Source organism: Desarmillaria tabescens (assembly GCF_030435595.1).
Source record: "Desarmillaria tabescens strain CCBAS 213 chromosome Unknown EV420scaffold_52, whole genome shotgun sequence".
NCBI lineage: Eukaryota > Fungi > Basidiomycota > Agaricomycetes > Agaricales > Physalacriaceae > Desarmillaria > Desarmillaria tabescens.
The window spans coordinates 1-26793 of record NW_026848351.1 but is presented as its reverse complement, the minus strand read 5'-3'; the positions used below and the strand labels follow the sequence as shown (position 1 = coordinate 26793).

Below are 26793 nucleotides of genomic sequence, written 5' to 3'. Positions count from 1 at the left end.
AAACGATTATCTTTGTTCTGTTTGCTCCTCCTTCGTCTCCTTCCTCACTTGTATTGTGCTCGTTGCGCCGAATTTCTTTCATTTCTTCAGAAGAACGGGACCTGCTTCTTGCGGTCAAAGTCGATGGCCGTTCTCGCACCTTCAGATTGGCAGTATCCTCTGAGAGAATCGACAATGGACGTTCCTTCTTCCAACTCGAAACAGCGCTCACCGCCTGCAAATGACCATTCACCTTCACAGATGTCCACCTCGCACAATCAACAGCAGGGCGGCTACCATCAGCCGCAGCAGCTCTCACAGCCTTATCCGTATCCCGTCCAACAGCAACCACAGGGCGCTTGGACGCCGTCTATCTCGGCCCAACCATTTTATCCGGCTTTCTATCAAAATCAGCAACAGCAACCACCCTATCCTCAGATACCCCAGCAGACCCCCTACTTCGACCCCGCCAACGCACAGCTCGCGGCACAATGGGCGTATCACAATATGCTGATTGCTCAACACTCCCCGCAGAATTTCCCACACGTTTCGCCGCCCCAACAACACCACTCGTCGTCTTCGCAAAGAAGCGGGCCCACCCCTTCCTCCTCCAACGATTACTTTGCCCAAAATCAAATTAACAACGTGTACAGTCCCTTTCCTAGCGGTACCCCTCCGCCTCATTCGAACCACAGAGGTGGCGCTGGCGACCATCCACAGCAGCAGCAGCAACCGAATGGACAATACCCTGGTTTCCATCCATACCGACGCCCAAGTCGGCAACAATCACAAACTAGTGAGCCCAGTGACTGGCGGTCCGGTGGGGTTCCGAATCCTCCATATGCTAGGCCAGATGCATCAGGATCAAGTTCCTCCGTCAATTCGTCGCACAGTTCACGCCAGCGGACAAACAGCAATCAGAGTGGTCACAGCGGGCATAACGTGCCGTCCGCGAACGGGAGCGTCCGTAGCAGGAATGGCTCCTCGGCAGCTTCAGCTCCAAACTCTGCACGGTCTTCGCCTTCAACATCAACATCGCCGTCGGCGTCCGGACCTCAGCGCGGACCACCTCACAATCGCACATCTTCCTCATCTTCCGCTTCATCATCTAATCGTCCTGGTTCTAGCCATTCGGCTACATCTCCCACAGCTGCAACGTCGTCAGCAGCGTCACCAAGTACGCCGCGTCCCGCACGACCGTCCCCTTTATCGCAGGGAACGTTTACAGCGTCCGAGAAGCGGATGTCCCGTGATGATAGTGATTTGGCAACCATGCTCGACCCTACACCCAGCGCCAGCATGCTGCGTAGTGGGGGACTCAAGGGTCGACTGCGACGGGCGCTCTCTTTCAATGCTGCGCAAGCTTTGAAGGAGGAGGAGGAGGAAGAGGCGTCGGCGCAGGCTTCATCCCGGGGTAGTAGCTCAAAACTAAAACCCAAGACGCCTATTCTCATTGATGCTGCTGTGAGTAAACCCGGAGGTGGTACACGCAGTCCGGACAGTCCTGGTGACGATGTTTCGACGAGAGCTCCTTCGACGGTACAGACGAAGAAGAAGAGCCGAGCGGCTTCCCTATTCAATTCACGGTTAAACGCGAGTACGGACAACATATCATTATCGTCTACTGTCAGTAGCGCGAGTGTAATGATCCGAAAGCTTGGATCAATGGGGAGACTGGCGAGGCGGAACTCGTTAGCTGGCATCACGTCGTTGTTCAAAGACAAAGAGAAGGACAAGGACGGAGAGAAGAAAGGGAAGAAAAAGGACAAGAAAGGTAGCGCGAAGGGAGAGGCGAGTGAGGCAAGCGTATCACATGTCACTGCGGAGCTGGACAGGAGCAGTAGTGATTGGAATGCTGCAGGAGAAATGAGTGGGCTGAGTCCGGCAGCCAAGCTAGCACGGCAGCATACGCTAAAAAGCAATGCGGAGGCGGCTGCCAAGGCTAAAGCCCAGCAAGAAGCTGAGGCTGCGGCCAATGCCAACGCGAACGCGGTCAAGGTGAACGGGAGCAGCGGTGTAGCAGCCTGGGAGAAGGGTACGACGACGCGACAGGGCTCATCATCACCTGTAAAGGGTGCGGGGATGCGGGTAAATGAAGATGGTACAAAGGTTCTAGTGGAGGAAGATGAAGAGGACAGTGAAGATGGCCATTATGGTCGTCAGGCTGGCCCTAGTGATCATATAGAGGGATGGGAGGATGACGATGATTGGGGTGAGGCGGAAGAGGATGAGGACGTGACAATACGGCAAGGACTCGAACGGGTGAGCATGGATGATGAGTATGAGTATCAGGAGGATCCCGAACCTTGGGCTGTCGATGTGAGACGTAGTGTTGAACGGGCACGGACGCCATCCAAAGGTATACTGAAATGTGAGTGGAACTCGCTGCCCAAGATAATTCTGCTCACTTTCTTGGCCCGTACACAGATGCAGCCTCTTATGATCAGCAAGCGTATCTCGCTGAACAGGCGCTACCGAACCGGGTACGGTCAAACTCATACAATTCACCTCCGCAAACGGAGTTGGGACCGCTGGCACGGATACCTTCGCCTGATCCCGATCATATTGATGGTCTTCATAGACATCCATCGCACTCATCGGGTCATGGTCAATTGCCATCAGCTCCCCTACTTCCACCTTTGACGTTCGAGTCGTCCGGCCGAATGAGTCTTGACTCGCCTAGAGAGATGTCCTCATCCCCCCAGCCCCATGCTCCTATACCTGAAAAGGCATCCGCGATATTCAACCATCCCAACCTCAACTCGTCAGCGCCTGCTTTGTCGACCATGACATCTGCAGCGCCCACTTTGACACATCGGTCTGCGACAGCGCCTACCAGCAAGCGGTTAGCTTTTGCCAGTAATCTGTCAGTGTACGATACCTTTTCCGCTTCTGTCTATGATCGACGGAGTGAGCCTGCCACATGGAGCCGACTCACGCCTGCGTTGGCGCAGCGGATCAAGGAGGAGCTCAATTCATACAAGATGGAGGAGATGGAAGTTCATGCCGCCAGTCGGATCCAGTATGTTCTTTCCTTAACATTCTACCTCCGAGATACTGATAAATGTCATTTTTAGCACACAGTTCTTTGTTTGAGTTATAAGTTTTGGATTCGCTACGACTACTTATACACATAAAACGCTCATTTTCCGATCTACGAAGCCACGACATCTCACCATCTGCCCTTGAACGAACTACCACCTTCTTACCAGTTCCGGATTCACAACACATCTCTCGAAATCGTCCATTAACAGTTGTTTTCAATATATACCTCCTCACGTGTAATAATTTTTATCGCGCAAGGCTCCGGCGCTTTTCCTTCACGTTCGCACTTGGTCAGATAACTCACACTCGCTATTAACTAGTATGTACGCTGTAGTCGTGCCTTATTCTCTCATTTCTTTTTTGGACGGACATTCTGATATAATGCAAACCCAACGCCACACGCACTCACCATCGTTCCCCACCCAGCCATCCCATATATAAAGCTAACTGTTTTCATCCCTGTTATCCTTTCATGCTTTTTATTCACTCTGTTCCTCGTCGTTGTTTGATTTTAATTCAGTAAAGAATTTTAAAACAGGGATTAGACTACTGCGTGGATGTAATAATCGAGCATACTAGGTGTAAAATTTATCCCATTTTTTCGCATCAAGCATGAAGCGTGCGTCACGTCTTGAACTCCGACGACATCCTCAGCTTACTATGTAGCCGTTAGTTACGGGGATGTTTGCACCCTCGAACGGCTTTGTCAGGGTAACAGACCATCTGGACAGCATCAAACGAAGTGTATGTAACTTGTTGTTGCTTTCGGCTTGAATATCGGAGGACACATTAACTTTAAGACTTCACGCATCCAGGTTGGATCCAGATACTACTCAGCAATGGTCGAGCGCCTGTAATGGTCTCTGCGAAAGCTAAGCACATGTCTTTTCAATTCAGTCTTTAGTCGACCCTTGGTCCAGCACAGGTTGACTCAAGTTCTACGTCCGGCTCATTGATGAACTTTCCAGTATTTGGTTCGGGCTTGACTATGCATTGCCGCCACCGAGCATATGGAACTTACCACTTACCTTGCATCAAAACCCCAAAAACAGCCCGATTACCGCCGTCCAGCCTAAGCTCGTCTTAGTAACTGTTTGTTGGAAACCTGGAGTGTTCTCAAATCTTCCGGGTCCTATCCGAAACGTTGGTCCTCGATGAGGTAAGTGTTAACCATCTCAATACACTTGAATGCCAAAGAGCTAAAAAGGTAAACGGTTATCACGAATGGGAGACTCGACACGCGCAAGTGACGGCTGCCAGTTCCCGTCATATTCCGACGGCGCCACCATCGCAGGCTCTTTGGAGACATGTGCTAGTCGGATGAGAGTGGATGCAACTATGCTCTATGCTCGGAGTGATATTTTTACTTTGTGCTGTAACGTTAATCATGATGCGGACATGCTGTCGCAACTGAATTAAGCGCTTAAAAAGTATAAACCAACTTTATATTAGCATCAAACCTCGGGATCAGTATGCTTGGATACGCAGGTACTCAACGAACGTATATCTAAAGTCTCCGATATGACGGTTATTGTTGAGAACACAGTCAGGGACATCGTTACTTAGCTGAAGAGAAGTTTGATACTAGGACATATTTGGACATCACCGCTTTGATCCTATCATCATTCTCCTGCTTCATATAAAAGTCCGTTGCGTTCTCGTCCCAACTTACTCTAAGCATCCATTAATTTTGGTCTCGCTTTATTTAGAGGTAACGACCAGTACGAAGCACGTTTCGCGGAAGTCAAGATCTAGACATACTACAACAACTTAAAATATAGGGTCCCCAATAGCAAAGTGATATCACTGGGGGTTGCACTCTCCAGATTAGATATAGTCGTTCGGCACATCCCATTCATCACCATCACTCTCCGGCGACTCGGATTCTGACTTCTCAGACTTCTCGCCTCTCAAGGGTATTTTGTCTACGGCAGCATGATCCTCCGCGTAAGCTCTCCTTCGCGCCGGGGCCGATCTGGTCGAGGGTATGGGGTTATCCAAGGGTCATGTAAATGGAACGCCTGTGTCGCGTTATTGAGAAATGATTCAAGTGCTGGCGCAAACTGTGCATCGGGCGAATCCGATATACTGGAATCCATTAGACGCGTCGGTACTACAGGAAAACTGAAGCACACAAAATTGGAGAATCGGGGCTGACTTTGAGTTTCAAATGGACATCTTATCCCGGCTTCCCGGCCCGTAGATCCTAAGTCGAGTCGGGTGACTACTTCGGCCGATGTGGATGACGACAACCACTTTGAGAAACTTACAGGAGTGATCAGGCATTTTAGGCATATCCGCTGGGTTGGCAGCGTTCCCTCAAAGGTGTTGGGCAAGTCGGAAGGAAGAGTGTGAATTGCAGCGGGGTATTCGGGCCAGGGAATGGTCCACGCATGGATGAGTAGAAAGGTGTTGGCGTCCATGGTTCTCAGAAAAGACATTGATTAACTCCCCGCCCCGTTTCGCGTCACAGAAAAGGTGGAAAAACGCAAATATCTTGTAGACATACGAAAAGTTACGCGCCGGAAATATCCGAACAATCCTTCCCTCTCACCATCATACATGATCTCTTTGATGCCGGATTCAAGACGTCAGTACACCATTCAGCTCTTCGCTGTTTCCTGCTATAGTTCGTGCTTGAGGCATACGGTGGTGTTGTATACTTTGGCTATGCAACTCCTCTTCACGTCTCTCGCGCGTAGTCGGTGCGTACGAATGCTAAAATATGTATACGGATACTGACAATGCAGCGTGCAGGACTCGGTCGAATTCACATATCCGGCATTGAATCTCGGAAAATCAAAATTGCTCTTCCCTGCTCTCAGATGAAATTGGGACGTCATCTTGGATCCCGCGCAAATTAGCGCTGGGTGAGAATGCCTGATGTTAATAACATACCTAGTAAATCACATGAAAATAACATGTATGTAACGTTAAAAACATCGGAGGGTCCCAGCAGTAGTGTGAAATTCTGTGAGAAACTCCGGTGGGATGAGCCTAAGGAACGGCCTCTTCCAAGGCTCCAAGCATCATCGGTCACTAAGATGACTACTTCTAGGTGGTGTGCTTGTTGTCGTACACCATGATAGATTTCGATTTACCTTTGATTTACCTTGTATTCATACATATATGGTCATTTCTGACCGCGTAGCGAAATAACAGGAAAATCACACGTTTTTAACATGTTATTTACGTGTTAAAAACAAGAAAACTTTCCGCGCTGCGCGCGATGATGTCATGGGAAACTCACAGTTATTTACATGTGAGGATGAACCTCACATGGGGGGTGCAACCATTGTCACGTTAAATACTTTGCCGAAAAGCATTCTCACCCAGCGCTAGCGCAAATGAAACTCACGATGGTTGGTTGACGATCTTGCACTGGCAAATTGAGACCAGGGTATGGAAACACATGTTATAGCGTCCAACATTCCACCGAAAGATTCCTATCCAAACGTCACTGGGTATCTCTTGCTCAACTCTTTGCGAATCTTCGTTTATCGCTCGATTCCTTCATCTTCATCCTTTGCTACTATAAGCCGAGGAAATCGCACTTGACCAGTCAAAGGTCATCTCTGTCGTTTTTGCGCTCCGCGTATAGGCGTGTGGGAGTGTCAAGGCAGAAGATGACTGTCGCTGAAATTGCGGATGTTTCTTCACACCGAGGGTTGGACTAACGGGAGCATTGCCGACTCAGAGCTGAACCAGAGAGCAGAAGGTGCTGGGGCTATCTAGCATCGAGTGTTCGGTGCCAACTTTGACAGCAAGGAATGCCCATTGTTCTAGGCTTGAAGAAGTTGCTCTCCATGGAACAAGTCGCTGGAGCGTGGCGGAATCAACGCTGTTACTGATTGGTGGTCAGACTATTCGATTAGCACTTAGTACGCGCATTCAATTTGATTAGTCTCGCTTCAGTTCCGTTCCTCATTGCCAACAGTTAGCGCGGGCTTGTGCCCTATTGTCCGATTGGCTCAAACCCCGGGATTAGCTGGTCATCTCAAGGCATATCCTCGACGTTAAATTCTTATTTGGTCACAGAGCCTTATCCCTCGTCATCATCCATGATGATCTGGAATGTCACTGATAACGCTAAAGGTTACTCTTCCAATGTCTCGCCTTGGTAGCTTTGCGGGCACTGCTTTCCTGGTATTCGCTTGGGTGGTCAGGATCCGAGCAAAGTGCTCTTGTGGTCGGTGTAGGTAAGCAAACTACCTGTTTCCACTATTAATTACGCCGAACCGACGCTGTGCAGCTATTTCCATCTGCTACGCTGGTTTCCAAAATCTCGTGTGACCAGCCTCTCGGGCACTTCATCTCGTACGGCCAACAGGTGTTTGTGGGCTTTGAATCCTTGTTATTATCAGGTCAGTAACACCTATATTGGATCGACTTGAGATACATGGCTTATAGAGTCACGGCGATCGTCTGATTCGGACGATTTGACTATGAACTCGGGGTGGGCTCACTTGTGGCAGACGGACTACTTACGTGGCTGTCTACATGTTGTACCAGCAGTGATTCCTGAGCGCCATTTTATCAAGGGAGAACTACATTGTAGACCCCACATAAATACAAGAAAATCTTAGTAATACAAGTCGTCATTATTGAGCGTCGGTTTCTTGCGTGTGCCTGCAGATGAACGTTCGGTTACGATCCCTTTGATAGCGAGGTGCAGATCATCCGATAGGTCTGAAGTGTCGAAAGGGAGAGAAGAAACCAGGTCTTTAGCCTCTTGCACTAGTTTCCGGAGTTGCTTGATGTCGCGACGCTCATGGAAATCAGAACTCGGGTTGAGTTGCCTTTGTAGTTTGATAGCAGCTTTGTTCGCCTTGCTGTTGAGCGGATTGTATCAGTTATCGCCTGGTACAAACGGCAAAAAATACGTACGTAGTCTGTTTTAGCGAGTCATCAAGGGTGGCAATATCATCAGGATTGCACTTGTCACAGTCGTTGTTAAGCTTATTTTTCGTCTTCGTCTTGCGGCTGAGTGTATCGACACGAACTGTCTCGAGACAGACTAAAATGTGCGGCAGCGGACCGAGAAACAAGCGAAGATATAGCCCTGGGTTATCACCAAGCCGAGATACTTCTTTGGTGCATGAGGCGTATATTTGTGCATGAAGGCCGGCCATCCCTCTCTTGGCAATGCCTCGTCGATGACGAAGAACTTTCTTGTATATCCGCTGAATCAAGGATGCAGCAGCGATCTCTCTTTCCGTGGGCTCCGGAGTTGTCACATCTTGCGCCGGGATGGCATCGGCAGCTACAGCATCGTCATCGGTAGCCTGCTCAGGTATCTCAACCTCTCGTGTATCTTCCACCTCCTCCGCTTTGTCATCCGGCTCCTCCCGCTCAGAAACCTCAATATGCGGTGAGGTAGTCTGAGAGGAAGTAGACGCAGAAAGACTGAGCTGTGCTCGGATATCCGTGAAATCATTGTAGACAAGCTGACGGACTCCGGGAGAGGGGCGAACTTTCGCTGGAACCCTGCTCCGGTGAAAGAGCTGTATCATCTCATCCATGGTATCATCTTGCAATGAACAACGAATAGTGTTTGCCAATTGATCCCACGAGTCACTGGCTGCACTGGTGTATCTACAAAGGCGTTAATATTATGCAGGCGTCTCCTAAAGTAGACTCACATACCGCTCATATAGGGAGGAGCCCTCTTGGTGTAAAGATAGCACTAGCTCCCTAATATCGTTACGGAGAAAATCGTTGTGGATGTTGTAGCCCACTATAAGGTAAATAAGCAATAAGGACACAAGTCACAGAGCTAGCAAAAACTGACATAGACCAATGGCCTTGAATCTAATGGAAGAATATCAGAAAAGATAGCAACGCACTCGGTAACTGACTCACATCCTTGCGATGAAAACGTGACGAACTTGGTATGGCACGTTTGAAACATTTCTAGAAATCCCATACAATAAATGTTCCGCTACATTGTGAGGATGAGAAGCTGAAGGATAAGAAATTTATGGGACTTACCAGAGTCTCTACCGACGCGCAATTGTTGCAGGAGATCCCATATAGGTGCTAGAAGGACGTGATAGAAGTTTGTCTGTATCCCCTTGTTGAAATACGGAAAATCATATTCCACAAAGCGCAAGAGCCAGCTACGAGGGACAGTTACGTTGTGCGGTAATGTCATTCCCAGGCGCTCGCCACAAAGAATGACAGAACTGCAAAGAAAATCCAGAAAGTCACACAGAACACCTATGTTGACGGGTAATCTTTGCTTTACAACGTGCCTGGAAAGAAGATCAACCCACTAGACTCGTAAAGATCTGCGGGATCCAGACTTACTCGAAAAATCGAAAACCAGCCGAAAGAGACCATGTTTGATGTCCTGACATCGAGTCCAGAAGATCATGAAGAATGAGGCGGTCGCCTTGGCGAATATACATGAATGGAGGGTATATTCTGAAATAAGCCGCATTTCTGAGATAATCCGCCTGACTTCGGTCAATCGCAAGAGCCAAGGCGGCTGTTCGCATCACGTCCGTGAGGAAGTTCGTCCAGGGGTGATATTCCCGGCCATAAACAAGCGTTCGCACCCAATCTTTCACGACATTTAGCGCCTTTGGGGCCTCGGGGATTGTAGAAAGTGCGAGATGGGAAATAGAACCAAACATATGGTGTGGAGGATAAAGAGCCTCATAAAGACGGTTGATCCAGAATCTACATGGAAATAAATATTGCGAAGCTGGAGAACGAGAATGATAACGTACTTAGTTCCTCTGTATTCCACGTCTGCATGGGCATTCTCTCTAAGCGACTGCAAGATCAAGATTTGTTGCAGGTGCAGACGAACACGCATATTATAGTAATCGATATTCATCACCGAAGGTGGTGCGTGAGCTTCCGGGCATTCAGGCCGCGAACAAAACCCAGATATGGCAAAAACGAGGCAAGGCGCAAATGCTTTGCTTCTTGCACATTCGTCATTTTCGGCGGCAACCCTTTGTTGGAGATGACTTCTCAGAATATATCGAAATTGGCCACGTAATTCGAGTACTGACAGCCTGAGATTGGAGTCGGAATCCCTAGGCAAGTTCCTAGGTTGAAGTTTAAGAATCTCTGAGTATAACCATGTGTTCTGGGGCACCAGGAACTCGTTCTCTGCTATTCGCCGAAAACCGAACAACGCCGCGGTCGTTACATCCCTACAAGGGTCCGTTCGGAATGCTGCAGCAGAAAGGAGGCCCACATAGGTATAAAACAGGTTGAGTTCTTCAACTGCGTCAACAAGAGCCATGTCTTGAATTCGAAGAACCCGAGAAAAGTATTGGTCTAGACATAGCAAGGCTGCCGAACTATGGCCAATCTTGTAAATATCAAACCCAGTTCACGCAGTTGAGATATCTGGCCTCGTATGATAGCAGTGAACATAGAGAGCTGAAAACACCTTGATAAGCCACAACGAGTAAGACATGAGGCTAATACTTACTTCCGCAGTTTGCTTCACAATACACTGTGAAGAAAAATCCAACAACCGCGACACGGCAGCATCCGAGCGTATGACATTGGGGTCAACACCAAATGATATTTTGCGCCAAAGCTCTTCAAGAATGCATTCCTGAGCTCGACGCAAAGCATCTTTGTTTTCAGTTTGAGCGAGGAAAAGCTTAATAGCCTCTTCTTTGCGACCCTCGGAATAGTGCAATTCAGCAGCTTCGCTGAGTCGTCCTTCTTTCTCCAATAAGTCTGCAAGAGCGATATCAAGATCTCTCTCTTCCAAATACTCCAATTCTTTCTCGACTGACTCAAATAGCTCATGGGCCTTTCTGTTTAGGAAAGTGAGAATGGTTAGCCAACATGCTTCGGGAAATGACGTACGACATCTGGCGGTCAGAGAAGTATGCTAGTCTCGCAAGCTTGATAACATTTTCGACGACCTTCAACGACATTTCGTCTTCATGAGCTTTCACAATTTCGACCGCCTCGTCAAATTTGCCGATGTCTCTATACAACTCTGCAGCATGGGTATACTCCTGAACCTGGATAAATTTTTCGGCAGCCCGATCCTTCTGGTCAGCTTGTTCAAAGCATTCGCCGCTGATCCTGAGGTAGGTCATGGAATCTTTCGAGCGTGCCTCACTAGCACATTTCTCGAATGAAACGGCTGCTTCTGTGAAACAAGAACGTCGCTCAAGCACTTTTTGTCTCGATGTACCAATGACTTTACGAGCCTTTGCTCGCAAATCATAGGCATTTGCGATGGATGCTAAGGCAGGAAGCTTGGCCCTATCATAACAGTGCTTGGCCTGTGAGAAGTGCTTCGCATTGAAAAGTTCACGGCCTTCTGCAGCCCATTCGTCTGCCGTTGACGAAGACGCGAGACGAGGAGCATCGGATCCCTGAGTATAATTGTTAATCAAATCTTTTTTCGTCCAAAATATCTTGATGATTCGTGATAAGAATACTGTCTGGATAGTACAGCACCAACTTACTCTCATTGGTTCCCCCATCTCAGATCCATCTGCGATCCAGATATTTTCACGTGCTCTTGTAATTGCAACATACAGCGATTTGAGCTGAAAAATATCATCGCTTTAATAGTGCTGGGTGATGGTGTGATAATTCAGACTCACCTCATTACAAATGCTAGCATGACGAACAGGGTCAAATTGAGGAGGAGGATTTCTAGGGTCCTGCTGGCTCTCCTCGACGGCGTTCAGCACAACACGCCATTGCGCGAGATTGACGGGTGAATCAGCAAAGAAGTTGTAAAGCAGGACCTGAAAGGATGAAGCGCCACAGTGAGAAACTCACTCGCGACATAATATATTAACCTACATCGTTGAATTCGAGTCCTTTGCTTTCATATACGGTGCTATAATATTGGCCATCAGTGGCTTGTTTAATATAACAAAAAAAAGACTCGAACAGCACAAGACCGATTTCACCAACTTTCTGTCGGAGTCTCTCTCTTGCCGTTTCATTCCTGACAATGATACCTATACATAAAAATTCGGAGTCAGCTCGCTTCAACAACGCCGATAACACGAGACAAACACTGCTGAGCACCAAACTCGATATGATTGCCGACATCACCAAAGATGAACTGTTCCAGCTGGGCGTGGTCTTCATTATTAAAAAAGACAGGTTTGACCCCATCTACAATGCCCATCTCTGGAGAAAGGCGATCAATAGAATCCGCCCAAAACATCATGACTAGATCGATGACAGAATGTGCGCAATCAACAATCCCTGCATGGGACCTATAGTTGACCGCAAGTTGAAACATCTCAGGCGGATGCGGAGCTTCGAGTCTGCGCTTCTTCCGGTACTGGTCCTACTCGTATAATTAGACTTGCATATATGAGAATTATTCTAAGTGAATACTACCTCAACATTCCATTGAAATGCCTTCAATGCATTGAAACGGAAAGAACTTCCAATGGAAATGGTCTGTGCAGTATCACCTGCCCAGAAGAGACCGTCTGCATTGCTACATAGCGCCCTCAAGACTAGATGACGAGTTGGTTAGCTGATCCATGTGAGACGAAGATAAGAGAAAAAATTTACTCATAGTATCGATGAGCATGTTATCTTGCACCTCGTCCACATATCTGTCGCAATATTTATAATAGATAAAGAGTACAAACAGAGGACTCACAAATTGTCGAGACCTTTGCCCGGAATACCTTTTTCCGCGAAATGCTTCAATATGCCATGGGTCCTAGACCTCGATTATCTTCTACTCACGGAATTTCAACAAAGACCTTACCGATCACCGGTGTCATAGTCTCCCTGCGACTTCTTCTTGCGTATATACAACTCAAAGAGTCTGTACACCTCGCACCTCTGGTCAGCAAATGTAGACTGCCGGCGTTTACTGAGATCAAGGTATGCGTCTTTGCTAAGGTGATGCCTCTTTTCGCTCAGTGTCTCTGCCGAGCCTTCAATGACGCCTGAACGAAGACTCGGGTCAATCTCTTTAACAAGATATATGAATTATTTACCTATAATTTCGCTGAATACCAAGGCAGGATCTAAATTAAACGCTGTTTAAATACCTATGCGCAGACAAAAGAGAGAAGAAGAAACCTAATCCTTTAATCAACGGTTCGGGGAAATGAGACCAGTAGGACTCGCAAAAGGATTCAAAAGTAATGACACCCATCTGGCGCTTGATACCAGTACGTCTCGTGTCGATCAACGTTTGCATACTCATGTCAGCTTCCAACATGTCGCAAAGCTATAATCGGTAAAAATGGGAAGCATGGATGAAAAAGAGCTGCTACTCACGCCATCAAATGTGATAAATAATGGGAAATGCCTCTCCTCGAGTTCACTGTACTTGGCTGGTAAATCAGTCCGCCAATCTACAACATCATCTGCGTCAATCAGCCCTAAATCATCTTGGTACTGGGGAGCTCTCGGTAGCTTCGTGAGGTCGGCAGAGGATTGTGATGCCATTGCCAAGGAGCTGGACAACTTCGCAAAGTATTCCTGCACTTTCTTAGCGAGCATTCTGGACTTCGTGACGAAGACTTGACGAGGACGAGGTAAACCTGACTCCATGAGTTGAAACGTCCGCTCGATGAGCAACATCTTGAATAACATAGTAGTTGTTTTTCTACATCAAACCGATGAGCCAAAGCATGAAGCCGGCAAACTGCTCGTGCATACCCCGTGCCGCTGCGGCCTATGACGTAGCAGGACCGTGGATGCTCTATGATACGTTTCTCTTGAGTGCTGCGAATACATGGTATCAGAAAATGAACAAAGAGAGTATAAAGACCGTGGCGCACGAAACCATATGAGGAAAAGTTGCATCCACATCTGCTAGGACGGCTACCAAAATGAATCAGATACGGCTTTTTAGGACAGCATCGCACCGATACGTACTATTCAAAAAAGGCTGCGCGTCTTCATGGTTAAATCATCAGTCCGCAGGCAAGTATCACGAGAACATACCTGCGAAAATGTGATGTATTTTTCGACACTGTAGGGGGTCAGTGGCTCGAACTCTCCTCTTCTCTATATGACTTACACGAGTCTTGAATGAATCTGAGTGGAATAGTCAGTGTTTGATACGAAGGAACAAAAGATGTGGGGCTAACCTGGGCTGTTTCGTCGGGACGTAAATCCGGCAGGCCTTTGATCTCCGAAAGCAACACTTCCGGTAGCGGAGGAAAGATAGCTGGAGTAAAAGTATCCTTCGAGGATTGATCTGCGTGTTTCCTAACGGCGCATCTACAGCATCACATTTAGTCTACAGACATTTGGCAAGTTACAACGATAAAATGATACCTCTTCCTGTATTCTTTTCCCTTTTTGCGAAGTTGACTGCTGATAGAACTCCAGAGATGATTGTCGATTTGAGCGTGGTTAAAGATATCAAAAATTTTGATAGCTTCAAGAGCTGTGAGGAGCGGGAAAAGAGAGATGGACGTTAACTTACCTTGTAGCTCTCTCTGCTAATGATTCAAGGTAGTTCAGTAGCTTGGATTATGAATTTATCCTCCGAACATACATCATCGCCCGGGATTATGTCAATTTGATACTTCAAAGCGGTGTCAGTGATATTTGGGGCTGATAGGAAACAAGTTTCTTACGATGAGTTTGAGGTTACGGGAGATTTTGGCCTCAAAGACAGGGACCTCAGTCGCGCTTCCACTCAAACGCCTTTGATTATTGTCCGTAAAATGACCGCATGAGAGTTCCCTGTGTAGCGTACTCTAAGTATGCTTGATACACGATATCATGCGACCCAACACGTACTTTATCTTCTTCACGGTGGCGTTAAATGCGACGAGATCTTTCTTGTGGGCGTTCCGCAAAAATTTGTCAGCATTTGTGGAAATGATGATCATCCACTCGCCAAAGCCCTCGGCAGTATCGAAGTATAACGCCCTTCATAAATATCAATACAGTATCATTTCATGAAACGACATGAAGATATACGATTTCATTGGCTGAACCATCGGATATGCGGAAGGTAACTCAACCACAGACTTCGGAGTGTTCTCCTCCTCTGTGGACGACGCAGAGGTGACAATACGTTCCTTGAAAAATGCCGATATCTCAGGACGACCGAGCAGCTCCAAATAGAACTGGGCACATCTCAACTTTCAACGAGTACCATGCAGATAAACCAGCACTCACCTGGAGAATATTCTTTTGGCTTTGCAAAACACGATCCACGAGGACAGACGCATCGCTCGACGTTTTACGCATATCGACATTCAGAATATCGAAATACCTTTCGGCCAAAGTTGTGGCGCCGTCTTCTCGCTTGACTTGCTGGGGCCTCCTCTGAGACTGCTTGGCCTTGCCCCTCTTGTTATGACGTTCCGATCCAGTATCGATGGGACGTAGAACAGAGACGAGGTATTTCAAAACCTCGGGCGTGATCTGAGCTAGTTCGTGGTATCGGGTACATAATTCTCTGTCTTCAACAAAAGAGGAGGAAAGAAGCTCCGTAGAGAGACAAGATATAGCTCTGTAGTGGACCGTCCCATCATAGGTCGCAGCTTCGGAGGGAAAGGACTCCAGCAACCACGAAATCAATGGTGTAGTCTCACTCAGGGCTGTGAAGATGTAAGAGCCTGATAGACTATCAGATAGCTCGATAGCGTCAACTTACACGACAAGATCAAGAGAATGATACGAGAGGCCTCGTTGTCGATTAGCTCTTGGAAAACATGCTTGAAATTATCCTTTGTGAGAAGGCTTTTCAGCTCCTCCAATGCAGAGTCAAGCACATCCCTCGAAGCGAACTGCTCCGAGCTGAAGAGATCGCTGCGATATATGCGCTTGCGGGGCATGGTTGCATCATGACAAAAGCGTTTTCTGGTTTATATGGGCATGGAGACACACTTCCGGCAAAATAAAGACAAACTCAGACCCCAGCGTGAGCTTCAGAATTCCAATCAATCACTTACGGAAACTTCCTAAGCGCCTAGATAGTCTCGAGACGAGTAGAACTCAGGGACAAAATCCCAGTTCCGTGCTTTGCTGCGGCACGACGCGTCCGGGTCTGACTATAAGTGTCTGCATAGGGTCTCTGGAAAAGTGACTGCTTCCTGGGCAAGCCAGCAGGTGAAGGCTTAAGAACGAGCCGAAAGGTATCCCAAGTCCCAGGCTAGTGACGGAAGCGTGAACATGTTGAAGTACTGAAGAAGCGCACCAATTGAATTCAAGCAACAAATTGCCTAATCGAGAGCACAGGACTCCCGTCACCTGTTATCGGTTAATTCATTCACAATAGAGCGGAAACTTGGTAACCTCGAGAAGTGGCAACTTGAATAGCCCACAATAAGTCGATCATCAGCACATGTTACGATGGCAAGCAAGAATACGAGTATTTACAGATATACTAGAAAAAAAGTCATCAGTCATAAAGTGACCTTTATCACCAACATAAAAATCATGAAGACCCCAGAGCTTTCATCTCCGCAGCGACATTCTCATTCGGACGTATATATCCTTTATCATCCATCCGAGTGCTATAAGCAAGCCCATGAGAAATCATCAAAGTTAATGAGACAAATGAACTGACACGGTCTTGTTGTCTAGATCGGTATGATCCTTGATACGTATGACAACCATAGGCAACGCAAACACCAGACCTCCGAGAAGGAAAGCCGATTCCGAAATGAACATATTTGTGTACCTATATGAAGCATCAGGAAGCATCACAATAAAGCGTCAGAGAAAACACACGGAATCTTGACAGCGTCCGCACGCCATATCCCAGCCGCCCCAGCCGACTGGATCGACTTGTAGAATCTAGCAAAGAATGCCAACTTTGACGGATCGTTTGACGTCGCATCCATATGCTAGTATTCCGTCGTCTGCCACATCGTATCAGAATCCCACAGAAGATGTAAAACCACACACGACCGGCATATCCGTAATCGTAGATATCCATTTTCTCGGTCTCTGGTGCAACGTTCTCGTGCGTGTACTGCTTGGTAGAAGTATCCCCGGACAGATGATTCTAGAGGGGGGAGGTAGGTACTGATACCGCGTGTAGAACCAATTGAAAGCAAAGAACGTAAGGAAGAAAGTAACAATCATTTGATCAGTCTTTAGCGTCACGAATAGACCCATGTGCGACTAAGGATTGGCTGATAATGGCGCGCTGCGACACCTAATATGCGTGCCGTCCATGTGCCAGCTTCGCATCTCGCAGAGATGGTCTTTTGGCGCGTCATACGAGCCCATTGCAACAGCCGTTGGAAGCTCAGCGTACTGGCTCTCCTGCACGCCAAAACGGCGTGTCGTCAGGATTCCCTTCTGAGAACGTCGGACCGGCCGAGGGTGATAATCAGGGGTGCGGCTGTGAGCGAGAGAAGTGTCCAAACGCGGTTCAGAAGGTCAAGTGTAGTCTGGAGAGACCTGGGGTTGAGGTTCGTGATGCCAAGGGTGGCGTGCAATGCGTAGGTCGTCGTAGATTGATCGTGGTTGTGAGAAAGCATCGGCTATCGGGCCGGACAGCCAGCGCATCCTTTACTCCATCTTCCATCACGCCACAACTGGGTGGCGACTATTTTGCGCTAGACTCGAGCCAGTCCCCACTTCGGTTGATGACAGTCGATCAACTAGCATCCGCCTGCTCGAGTTGATCGATTGTCATCAACTGGTGGGGAGACTGGTTCGAGTCTAATTTTGCGCAGGTCAAAATGGAATCAAAATCCTTGGCACCTCCCTAATAAGGAAATACTGAAGGATTTTGACCGATGCAAAATCCCAGAAGTGCATTTTGATGTCATTTTGACTCGTGCAAAATAGCCGTTCCCCAGCTGTGACGCCGCAGAGGCAGGATACACGGACACTGAGTATCTTCATGTCCATGGGCTGATACTTGATGTTAAGTTGTCGGCCATCGCTGCTACAGGGAAAACGGTGGAGGAAGCCGTGTGCAGTGTCGCAAGCTCCATCACACGAGCGTGAAGAAGGGCAAGTATGAAAAGCGATCCGTCGAGGTCGAGGTGGTGCGCATGCTCTGTGGTTCCTTCCTATCCGTATGCTGAATCTTGAACAGCTTCAAGATCTGCTCGATAAGTACGTTGCCGAAATTAACAACACCCACTGGTGGACATGTTGGGGTTCGCCGATAAGAGAGGATGATCCTTCACGACAACCGAGATACGGTACTCGGGCTGGTCTGATCATGAAAATATTGCTCTGCACTATACTTTCTCCACCTATGTCAGCCATGTGCACCTACTTATACAACGAGTATGTTTTCTTTTCTTTCTTTCTTTCCTCGTGTACCTATCTAAAACTTTAATCCAGTCTTGGACGTGTGCTGTTCACTCGGACTCGGCCTTTGTAACTTATTATATTCGATTTCGGGAACTTTCTCAGCGTCAGTTTTCGACACCGAGAAACCCAAACATTGCATTTCCAAGCTCATTAATATTCGTGCTTGCTCCAATCCAACCTTTGGAAAGTTCGTGGTAGCAACTAGTTGAATCCGCGCTAAGTTGCGCTTGCAGTGGCTTGAACGGAGTCACGTGACCGTGACAGTCGCGTCGGTCACGTCAATTCTTGTCACACTGGGATTTGACCCGTTCCCTCAACTCAACCTCAACTTGAAATAGCTGAGATAGGTGCACGATGTTCAGGTTTGCTTCTGGAATACCATGGTTCTTTCGAAGGCAAGAGAAACTAAGGGGATTCATCCGGACGTTGACACTGGTATGTATGTTCCAGTGTTGATTCCACAGTGGGTTGAGCATTTCGGACGGCAAGCGATTTCAAGAGACCGCGATCTCCGTGTTTTGGCTCATACTTCCATTCTAATCTCCGTTGTCACTGTTACTGGGACTTGCTGCCACGTATCCTTTGTTTAACAGGCGCTCATTGATGGCTACATGAGGTAAGCATGAGGCAAAGGCAAAGTATATATTTCGTTGCGTTTCAGCGAGGGACGGCGTCTTTCCGACACTCTACCACAATGGTCTCTCCAAAATCGGCTGCAAGAAAACTTCTCGGCCGTATCAATGAAAATTGGTACTATCAGGCAACAACGAAGGCACGATGGATGGACTTGATAGGAGACTACGCTGGCGATGAACCTTTCATCATCGATGGTAAGTTGTGATTTTTTTTTGTGACAACAAGAACTAATTCTTTTCGGTGGCATAGGAGAATCCCTCATACAAGGTGTCCTAGATGATCCTCTCCTCGCTATTGGGCGTAACGACGGCACGTTTCTTGAAAGGGTTTTTCCCCAGTGGCAGACACTGATTGGCAGTGACATGCTTACAGACACCAGCTTCCAGGCTTTACACGCTATTTACAGCCTCGAGAATACCCTGAAAAGTTTTCTCTCTCGAAAAGCTAATGTTGAGGTTGTCTTTTGGCGTAGTGAGTAGGGACTTGAATTGAATGACACCCTTCTTTATAACAACCTATAGATAACATTCACGCTACAACTAGACTAGGACAAACACCTTTCGTACACTCTTCGCGACACTTGGCGCGGCAAATTCTTCTCAAGCATTTACAGCAACTCTCGAGTATCGTCCCAATGCATCAGTTCGATGATCTGCAAGATGGATTTTGGAAGAAGTATGAAGCCTCGAGAAAAGTACGTGGCGCGTATATCACTTCTTGCCCTCCGCCCTAATATCGCCTGTCAGCCTATGTTTGTGCTCATCAGCGACAGCGTCCCCAGCCGCGACGCTCCTGCTGATAGTCTTCACCCTGGCTACATCGCGTGTCAACGGAACTTCATCTTTGAAATCCTATCCTTTGGACTGCCTGTAGCTTTACTCAACGGGTTGGAGTTCAGAGACTCCAAGGTGTGGGATGCCTTTGTTATGGAGGGCGTTAACTAACTTTTCAACGCCTAGATCTTGTCTTTTGTCATTGAAAGGACGTCTGCTACTAGGGACTCCGTCCCTCCTTGGTCCCCAATCGCACCGATATACAATCGAATGGATCTGGTTAGCCAAAAATATGGCGTCTCGGAGATATTTCAGTGTTCTGGACCGTTGTCTTGTACACATGAAGTTCTCGAAAAGATTTGTCAGCTATTCTTCGTTGATGATTCATTCTTTGGGTCCATAAATCCATCTCAGGAACCTTTAATGGAAGAACTTTTAGCTGCATTTCTTCTTCACATCTTCAGCCTTCCGGAGTTGCCTCTGAAGGCTCGAATCCAATCCCCCATCGAAGTCCCATCAGATTTGCAGGACATTTTGCGACAGTCCTTCCTCCCTCGGCTTTTCTTTTTGGCCTCTTCCATTCTCCAAAGGGCCACTATTGGTCTGGATATCGATCTCCACATTTTTTTCGTGCTCCTTCAGTATCTCGGCCGCGGAATGTCTTTGGCTTCAGCTGTTCGCGCCGATATCATCATGCAGGCAAAGAATATTTGGCTCGGTGACCATTTTCCTCATCACTTCCCGTGCCTGAAGGCTTTCACTGGGGGTGCTCCGCAGTCTCCCAGTGTTTCATCTTCTATCTCAAGTATAACAAGTGACAGTGAGGTAGAGGATGACTGGGAGGAGGATTCAGATCTAGGAGCATGGGATGCATCTGACTCCGAATCTGAAACGAACCCTCAGGAACCCATTCTGATATCCACATCCCAAGCACAAACTCAACTCCTACCGTTCTCCCACCCCGTCTTTGACAAGGCACTCCCTTCAATTAACATCCCCACTGCCGGTGACGATCGACCACTTAAGTCGAGCAAATTCCTCAACTTTTCGGTATTGTTTTCGGATACGCGTCACTGGCAGAATCGCAAGAAGATCATCTCCCCTGGCCAGAAGCCTCCGGTCGTAAATTGGCGTGTTCTCCGTTCCAATCAGCGGTACATTGCCAATTTGCAACATCAAGCGGAAACATTGACGGGAGCGTCGGGCAGAGGGCTTCAACAGATTACTATTACTGTTGATTCTGCAGCATCGAAGAAGCCTGAAAGGGGTCCTAACCTGTCGGTTCGTAAATTTTACTTATCTCTGTTATAAGCCGAAGTCTTACGTTTCGGAAGATTAAGACGACGAAGCAAGTCAAGCTCACAAAGAAGGAACAGCTGAAGAAGGATATCCAGGAAAAGAAGAATGCCGAGAAGGAGAGCAAGACACGACAATGGTTTCTTAATCAGCTGAGCGCTATGTCCGAGAAGACGACCCGGCAGAAGCTCGATCTACTAGAGCAACTAGCTCGTAGTCCCCGTATGGTAGACCCTTGGCTCGCCGTCGAACATCTCATGTACAAGGTGCATCTTCTCCTCAAGATGTGGATTGAAAACTCCGATCACGAAAAGGACTCTGTTCGGGATCGTTATACCGTAACAATCATGCGACTTGTGAAGGATATCCGTGACAAAGGAGCTACTACTGCAGCGCGAGGGAAAGCGTTGTCTGCAGTCTTGACGAGTTTTGGTTTCTCGACTTACATTAACGGGTTTGTTATGGTAGCAGAGCCGCCAACGCCTTGTCCGTTGGCATTCGACTTTGTGAAGTTGGTTCGATCAAAGGGAGACGTTCTTTATCCCTGGATGAAGATAACTGAGCATTCTATTCTCTGGCAGCTCCGGCTTTTTGGACCATATATGGACCGCTCTATGGACGGCAGTTTTGATAGGCGTGTCAATTTCGATCCCGACGCCTGGTAAAAGAAAGTTCTCGATTGCATCGATGATCCCAACCATTCTATGCTTGTCGTTGGTAAGTGCCATTTCTGTACATGCCCTCTTGCCGTCTCATTGACCGATCCCTCATCTAGCTCCGACTAGTGCTGGAAAGACGTTTATCTCATTCTACGCGATGGAGAAGGTTTTGCGCGAGTCAAATGATGGCATTCTAGTCTATATAGCGCCGACAAAGGCCCTTGTCACTCAGATTGCTGCTGAGGTTTATGCTCGTTTCAGCAAGAAGGTTCCCAATGGTACGTTTTTTGCATACGTTCCTTATTCGTAGGTCCATGGAATTTACAGGGAATTTATGGGCGGTCCATACACGAGACTACCGTATCAATGAACCGCACAACTGCCAGATTCTTATCACTGTGCCAGAAATGCTTTCGATTATGCTGTTATCACCTCCACTTGCCTCCAAATGGACACCTCGAATTAAAAGGTATGTTCGCGTCCACTAACATTGCCAACACTCATCATGTTTCTGAACAGAATTATTCTCGATGAAATTCATTCCATCGGCCAGCAGGAAGGAGGCTCTGTTTGGGAGCAAATCATCCTTCTCGCGCCATGTCCAATCATGTAAGCTTTTATTACGTTCAGACGTATCTTATGCTTATTCTACGCTAGTGGATTGTCGGCAACCGTCGGAGAACCGGAGACTTTCAACGACTGGCTTGCATCAGTTTCGCGAGCACATGGATACAAGCATACATTCATTCAGCATAAACACCGCTATTCACATCTTCGAAAATTCTTCTATCGTCTGGATGGGTTGAAGAGCCTACGGCCATTTCAAGGACATGAATCGTATCAGCCGACGTCTAGGATGAGATTCCTCCATCCACTGTCAACATTGGCCTTTGGTCCGCGGGCCCTTCCAGAGGATTTATCGCTGGAGCCCTCCGATACGCTGTCACTCTACGGCGCAATGAGCCAACGCAAGGACCTATCCATTAACTTAGTCAGGCTCGACCCTACTCGATTCTTTTCCCCTGTCAAAGGATTGTTGAAGCAGAAGGACATCCTGCGATATGAAACTGATCTCAAGAATGCGCTTATGGATCTGCCACCGTCATCTCGGAACGAAGTTATCCATGATCTTGCTGACAAAGACATCCCGCAGGGCACAAAAGATAAGGAACCTAGCCACCAGAGCTTCGAGAGAGGACTTTTACCGCTCGTGGCTGATCTTCATGCTCGCGGCGAACTGGTACGCATTAGGTTACACATTTCCGTCAGTTTATGCCATTGATGCACCTTGTTTCTAGCCTGCCATTTTATTCAACTTTGACCGAGCGCTTTGCGAAGATGTTGCCGAATTACTTCTGAAAGAACTCTTGGAGTCAGAGTTGGTTTGGAAATCAAGGAGCCCAGAGTGGCAGAGGAAATGTCAGCAATGGCAGAAGTGGCAGGATAGTTCCAAGGCTCGTATCCGTGAAGAGAAGACTTCATTTGTGCGTGTCATTCAGTAGAAATATACGAATTTAATGATCCATGGGTGCTGCAGTGTGTCGTAAAGATAATACTTGAAATAAGAGCACCTGGCTGATGAAGGACTGTTGAGTGCCGCCAGATTTACATGTTCAGGCTGTCTCGCACCGAACAGCCGGTCACACCTTCGTTCTTGCCATCATTGTCGTTCAAGAGACAAGAAAAGACAAGACAGCTTTGAAGAACGATTCTGCATTCAGTCAAGCAGGCGACCGCTGTGATTTTGCCAGTTTCGACGTCGACAGCTCTCGGCCTCCTGCTACATAACACCATAGCCCGCTCGCACCATTTCACTGCGACCAAGACACCTGCAACCGGATATCCTGGCTTTATTTCGTCGGTATTCACGGTTAGGAACGGGCTAGTGGGGGTTCGGGCGTTGTAGACTGGGAAACTTTGGAGAGGGCGCAGTGGCTGGTATGCTAAGCATGCATCTTCGAGGGAAGTTATCCGCTCTCATCTCAGAATGACTTATTGCTGTTTACAAGGGAGAAAACATCTCTACAGTCTCCCACACTACCCTAATTATGCTCCGCCGCTGCCTCTCATTACCGCTAGCACAGACCCCGCTCATGACGTCCTACCACTGACTTATTGGCCTCATACCTGTTACGTTACTTCTATACACCTCGTACATCCTCGACGAATCTATTTATGATGCATTACGCTCACGAATGAAGGCACCATGCTGTTTTCACGATTTTCTTGCATTTTTTTATTTTTTTATTTTACTTGCCTTGTTTGGCAACCGCGGACAAAGTTTTTCGGAACGTCTGTAGGGGAACCTGTTGTTGAGTCCACGATCTCCTCTTTCCACATGACATCTATTGATGTCACGATCTCATTGACTCGCTCCGGGGAGCACAAATCATCGATATCCACTGTGATAGCCTGAGGCCGGTACAATCTTTGTAGCACCGTAGCAATATCCCCCAGCCAATTAGACTTATTCTGATACCATAGCGCTCTGCAAGCATCAATTCCCAGGGGAGCAAGCTTCGCGGAGGTCTGTCGTTCGGCAAGGAGCCTCAGCAGATATCGGAGGGCGAGAATCAGTCTACGATAGCGTATTGGAGTGAAACCCGTGACCCGATACAGACGTTCCGAAAAACGTTGTCCACATTGCCAAACAAGGCAGGTAAAATCAAAAAATTAGATAAATACAAGAAAATCGTAGAAATAGCAAGCAGACTTCATTTGTGCGTGTCATTCAGTAGAAATATACGAATTTAATGATCCATTGGTGCTGCAGTGTGTCGTAAAGATAATACTTGAAATAAGAGCATCTGGCTGATGAAGGACTGTTGAGCGCGACCAGATTTACATGTTCAGGCTATCTCGCACCGAACAGCCGGTCACACCTTCGTTCTTGCCATCATTGTCATTCAAGAGACAAGAAAAGACAAGAAAGCTTTGAAGAACGATTCTGCATCCAGTCAAGCAGGCCGTCGCCGTGATTTAGCCAGTTTGGACTTGGACAGCTCCCGGCCTCCTGCTACATAATACCATAGCCCGCTCGCGCCATTTCACTGCGACCAAGACACCTGCAACTGGATATCCTGGCTTTATTTCGTCGATTTTCACGGTTAGGAATGGGCTAATGGGGGTTCGGGTGTTGTAGACTGGGAAACTTTGGAGAGGGCGCAGTGGCTGGTATGCTAAGCATACATCTTCAAGGGAAGTTATCCGCTCTCATTCGGAATGACTTATTGCTGTTTACAAGGGAGAAAACATCTCCACAGCCTCCCACACCACCCTAATTATGCTCCGCCGTTCCCTCCCATTACTGCTAGCAGACCCCGCTTATGACGTCCTACCACTGACTTATTGGCCTCATACTTGTTACATTAACTCTATACACCTCGTACATCCTCGACGAATCTATTTATGATACATTACGCTCACGAATGAAGACACCATGCTGTTTTTACGATTTTCTTGCATTTTTTAATTTTTTAAATTTTACTTGCCTTGTTTGGCAGTGTGGACAACGTTTTTCGGAACGTCTGTAGCCAAATTTTAATTCCGCGTCCCCCTTTGCAATGCAGAAAATTATGCGTCGGAAGTACATATCCGAACAATCCCTTCCCTCTTACATAGTGCCATTGGAACCTCACCAGCTCTGCGTATTTCCTGCAATCCGCATTCCTAGGGTCTTTTCTTCACAGGAGGAAATACGAGGCTAAAGAACCAACCACCGACCAATCCCTAAGATTCTATCTACACATAATGGACGCCCGCCAGGCTGTAGGCTCAACTTGTCGTACACCTTCAGAGCAGGGGAGGAGGGACCGTCTGAGTTGACTTGGGCGGACTTGATAGATGAGGAGGTGCTTGGTCGAGGTTCTGGGTACGCCTGTTGACCTCCTTTGGTCCAGGACATCACAACATGAGCCCTGTCATTTCCAAACCCTGCGTGAGGCCCATATCAACTGATAGCCAGGCCATTCAGGTACGTTCATTATGTTGGCTTCCCTTTAGTTCTGTCGCTCATCGCCAACCGTTTAGCATGGATTTGGGCATTATTGTCTCAAAAACAGACGTTGGCTGACCCTTCTGCAAATCATTGCTCGTTCATCTCAAGACATAACGTCGCTATTCATTGCATCAGAAACCAAGGACTTTGTGAGTGTTGTAGATTGCTTTTCCGACGCCTCGCCTCACGGGAAGGTTTCTACAGCCATACTCCATCGCGCTTGGTACTATCCTGATATTTGCCTGAGTATCACGATCCCGAGCAAATTAAAGGATATTCATGGATAGTGAAGGTAAGCGAGCCGCTTATTTCTAATGATTATTGTCGAATTGACGCCATGTAGCCATTTCCATCTGCTACGCTTGGTTCCAAGTTCTCGTATGGCCGGGCACCGTGCCCGGAATCCTTGTTATCACCACGACAGTAGCACCTGTAGTGGATCGACATGGGATACATACTCTCAAGAAGATTTTAGAGGCACACTGATTGTCCGATTCGGACAATGAACTCGGTGCGGGTTCAGTTGCGGCGGACGAAATACCTACACGGCATGTCTATGTGTTGTATCAGTGATAATTCCTGAACGCCGTTTTATCAAAGAGAAGAAACTATCTTATTGTCGACTACAAATCAATATGAGAAAAATTAGTAAAACAAGTCGTCGACATTGAGCTTCGGCTTTGTGTGTCTGCCTGCATATGAATGTTTGGTTACGATCCCCTTGACAGCGAGGGATAGGTCATCCAATAAGTCCTCGGAAGTTTCGAAAGGGAGAGAAGAAACCAGACGGTTGGCCTCTTCTACTAGTTTCCGGAGTTCCTTGCCGTCGCAACGTTTGTGGAACACAGAATCCGGGTTGAGATGCATTTGTAGTTTGACTGCAGTCTTGTTCGCCTTGCTGTTAAAAGTCGAGAATCGTATCAGTTACCGCCGGTAAGAGTGGAAAGGAATACGTACTTAGTCTGTGTTAACAAGTCATCGAGTGCATTGTACTCGCTATGACTACACTCTTTAAGCCTATCTTTCGTCTTCTTCTTCTGGCTGAGAGTATCGATACGAACTGTCTCGAGACAGACTAAAATGTGCGGTAGCGGTCCCAGAAACAAGCGAAGATAAAGCCCTGGGTTATTCCCGAGCTGAGATACTTCTTTGATGCACGACGCATATATTTGAGCGTGAA

The 26793-nt window shown here is 47.5% G+C and overlaps 5 protein-coding genes across 5 annotated transcripts; 2 read left to right on the top strand and 3 right to left on the bottom strand.

The window, feature by feature from the left end:
* Window positions 1–123: 123 nt before the first annotated feature.
* EV420DRAFT_1484488 (uncharacterized protein) lies at window positions 124–3075 on the top strand (the record flags this gene model as incomplete). Its single annotated transcript, XM_060470084.1, has 3 exons — window positions 124–2350; window positions 2407–3001; window positions 3057–3075. The coding sequence occupies 3 exons, from the start codon at window positions 124–126 to the stop codon at window positions 3073–3075; spliced, it is 2841 nt and encodes a 946-aa protein (XP_060325238.1).
* Window positions 3076–7606: 4531 nt separating this feature from the next.
* On the bottom strand, window positions 7607–15806 carry EV420DRAFT_1721393 (uncharacterized protein; the record flags this gene model as incomplete). Its single annotated transcript, XM_060479761.1, has 37 exons — window positions 7607–7856; window positions 7912–8619; window positions 8671–8761; window positions 8816–8835; window positions 8887–8965; window positions 9016–9278; window positions 9334–9708; window positions 9759–10320; window positions 10371–10425; window positions 10478–10814; window positions 10867–11429; window positions 11481–11564; window positions 11622–11768; window positions 11827–11863; window positions 11918–11987; window positions 12046–12325; window positions 12379–12500; window positions 12559–12602; window positions 12650–12712; window positions 12761–12944; window positions 12996–13025; window positions 13081–13231; window positions 13282–13612; window positions 13666–13731; window positions 13761–13830; window positions 13885–13897; window positions 13954–13981; window positions 14030–14046; window positions 14100–14232; window positions 14290–14392; window positions 14441–14456; window positions 14513–14542; window positions 14595–14703; window positions 14761–14892; window positions 14995–15092; window positions 15145–15587; window positions 15626–15806. 37 exons carry the CDS (start codon window positions 15804–15806, stop codon window positions 7607–7609), a joined length of 6285 nt encoding a protein of 2094 aa, XP_060325237.1.
* Window positions 15807–16408: 602 nt separating this feature from the next.
* EV420DRAFT_1648587 (uncharacterized protein) lies at window positions 16409–16817 on the bottom strand (the record flags this gene model as incomplete). The annotated part of the gene is made up of 3 exons (XM_060478193.1): window positions 16409–16487; window positions 16541–16654; window positions 16705–16817. 3 exons carry the CDS (start codon window positions 16815–16817, stop codon window positions 16409–16411), a joined length of 306 nt encoding a protein of 101 aa, XP_060325236.1.
* Window positions 16818–18767: 1950 nt separating this feature from the next.
* Window positions 18768–23145, top strand: EV420DRAFT_1573248 (uncharacterized protein). The gene is made up of 14 exons (XM_060474379.1): window positions 18768–18896; window positions 18947–19082; window positions 19138–19197; window positions 19261–19359; window positions 19410–19582; window positions 19635–19796; window positions 19848–20942; window positions 20996–21595; window positions 21626–21674; window positions 21733–21894; window positions 21944–22085; window positions 22136–22225; window positions 22274–22856; window positions 22915–23145. The coding sequence occupies exons 2-14, from the start codon at window positions 18947–18949 to the stop codon at window positions 23116–23118; spliced, it is 3555 nt and encodes a 1184-aa protein (XP_060325235.1). The 5' UTR covers window positions 18768–18896; the 3' UTR covers window positions 23119–23145.
* A 3113-nt stretch (window positions 23146–26258) lies between these two features.
* EV420DRAFT_1648583 (uncharacterized protein) lies at window positions 26259–26778 on the bottom strand (the record flags this gene model as incomplete). Its single annotated transcript, XM_060478192.1, has 3 exons — window positions 26259–26511; window positions 26571–26733; window positions 26772–26778. The coding sequence occupies 3 exons, from the start codon at window positions 26776–26778 to the stop codon at window positions 26259–26261; spliced, it is 423 nt and encodes a 140-aa protein (XP_060325234.1).
* Between the last annotated feature and the right edge of the window lie 15 nt (window positions 26779–26793).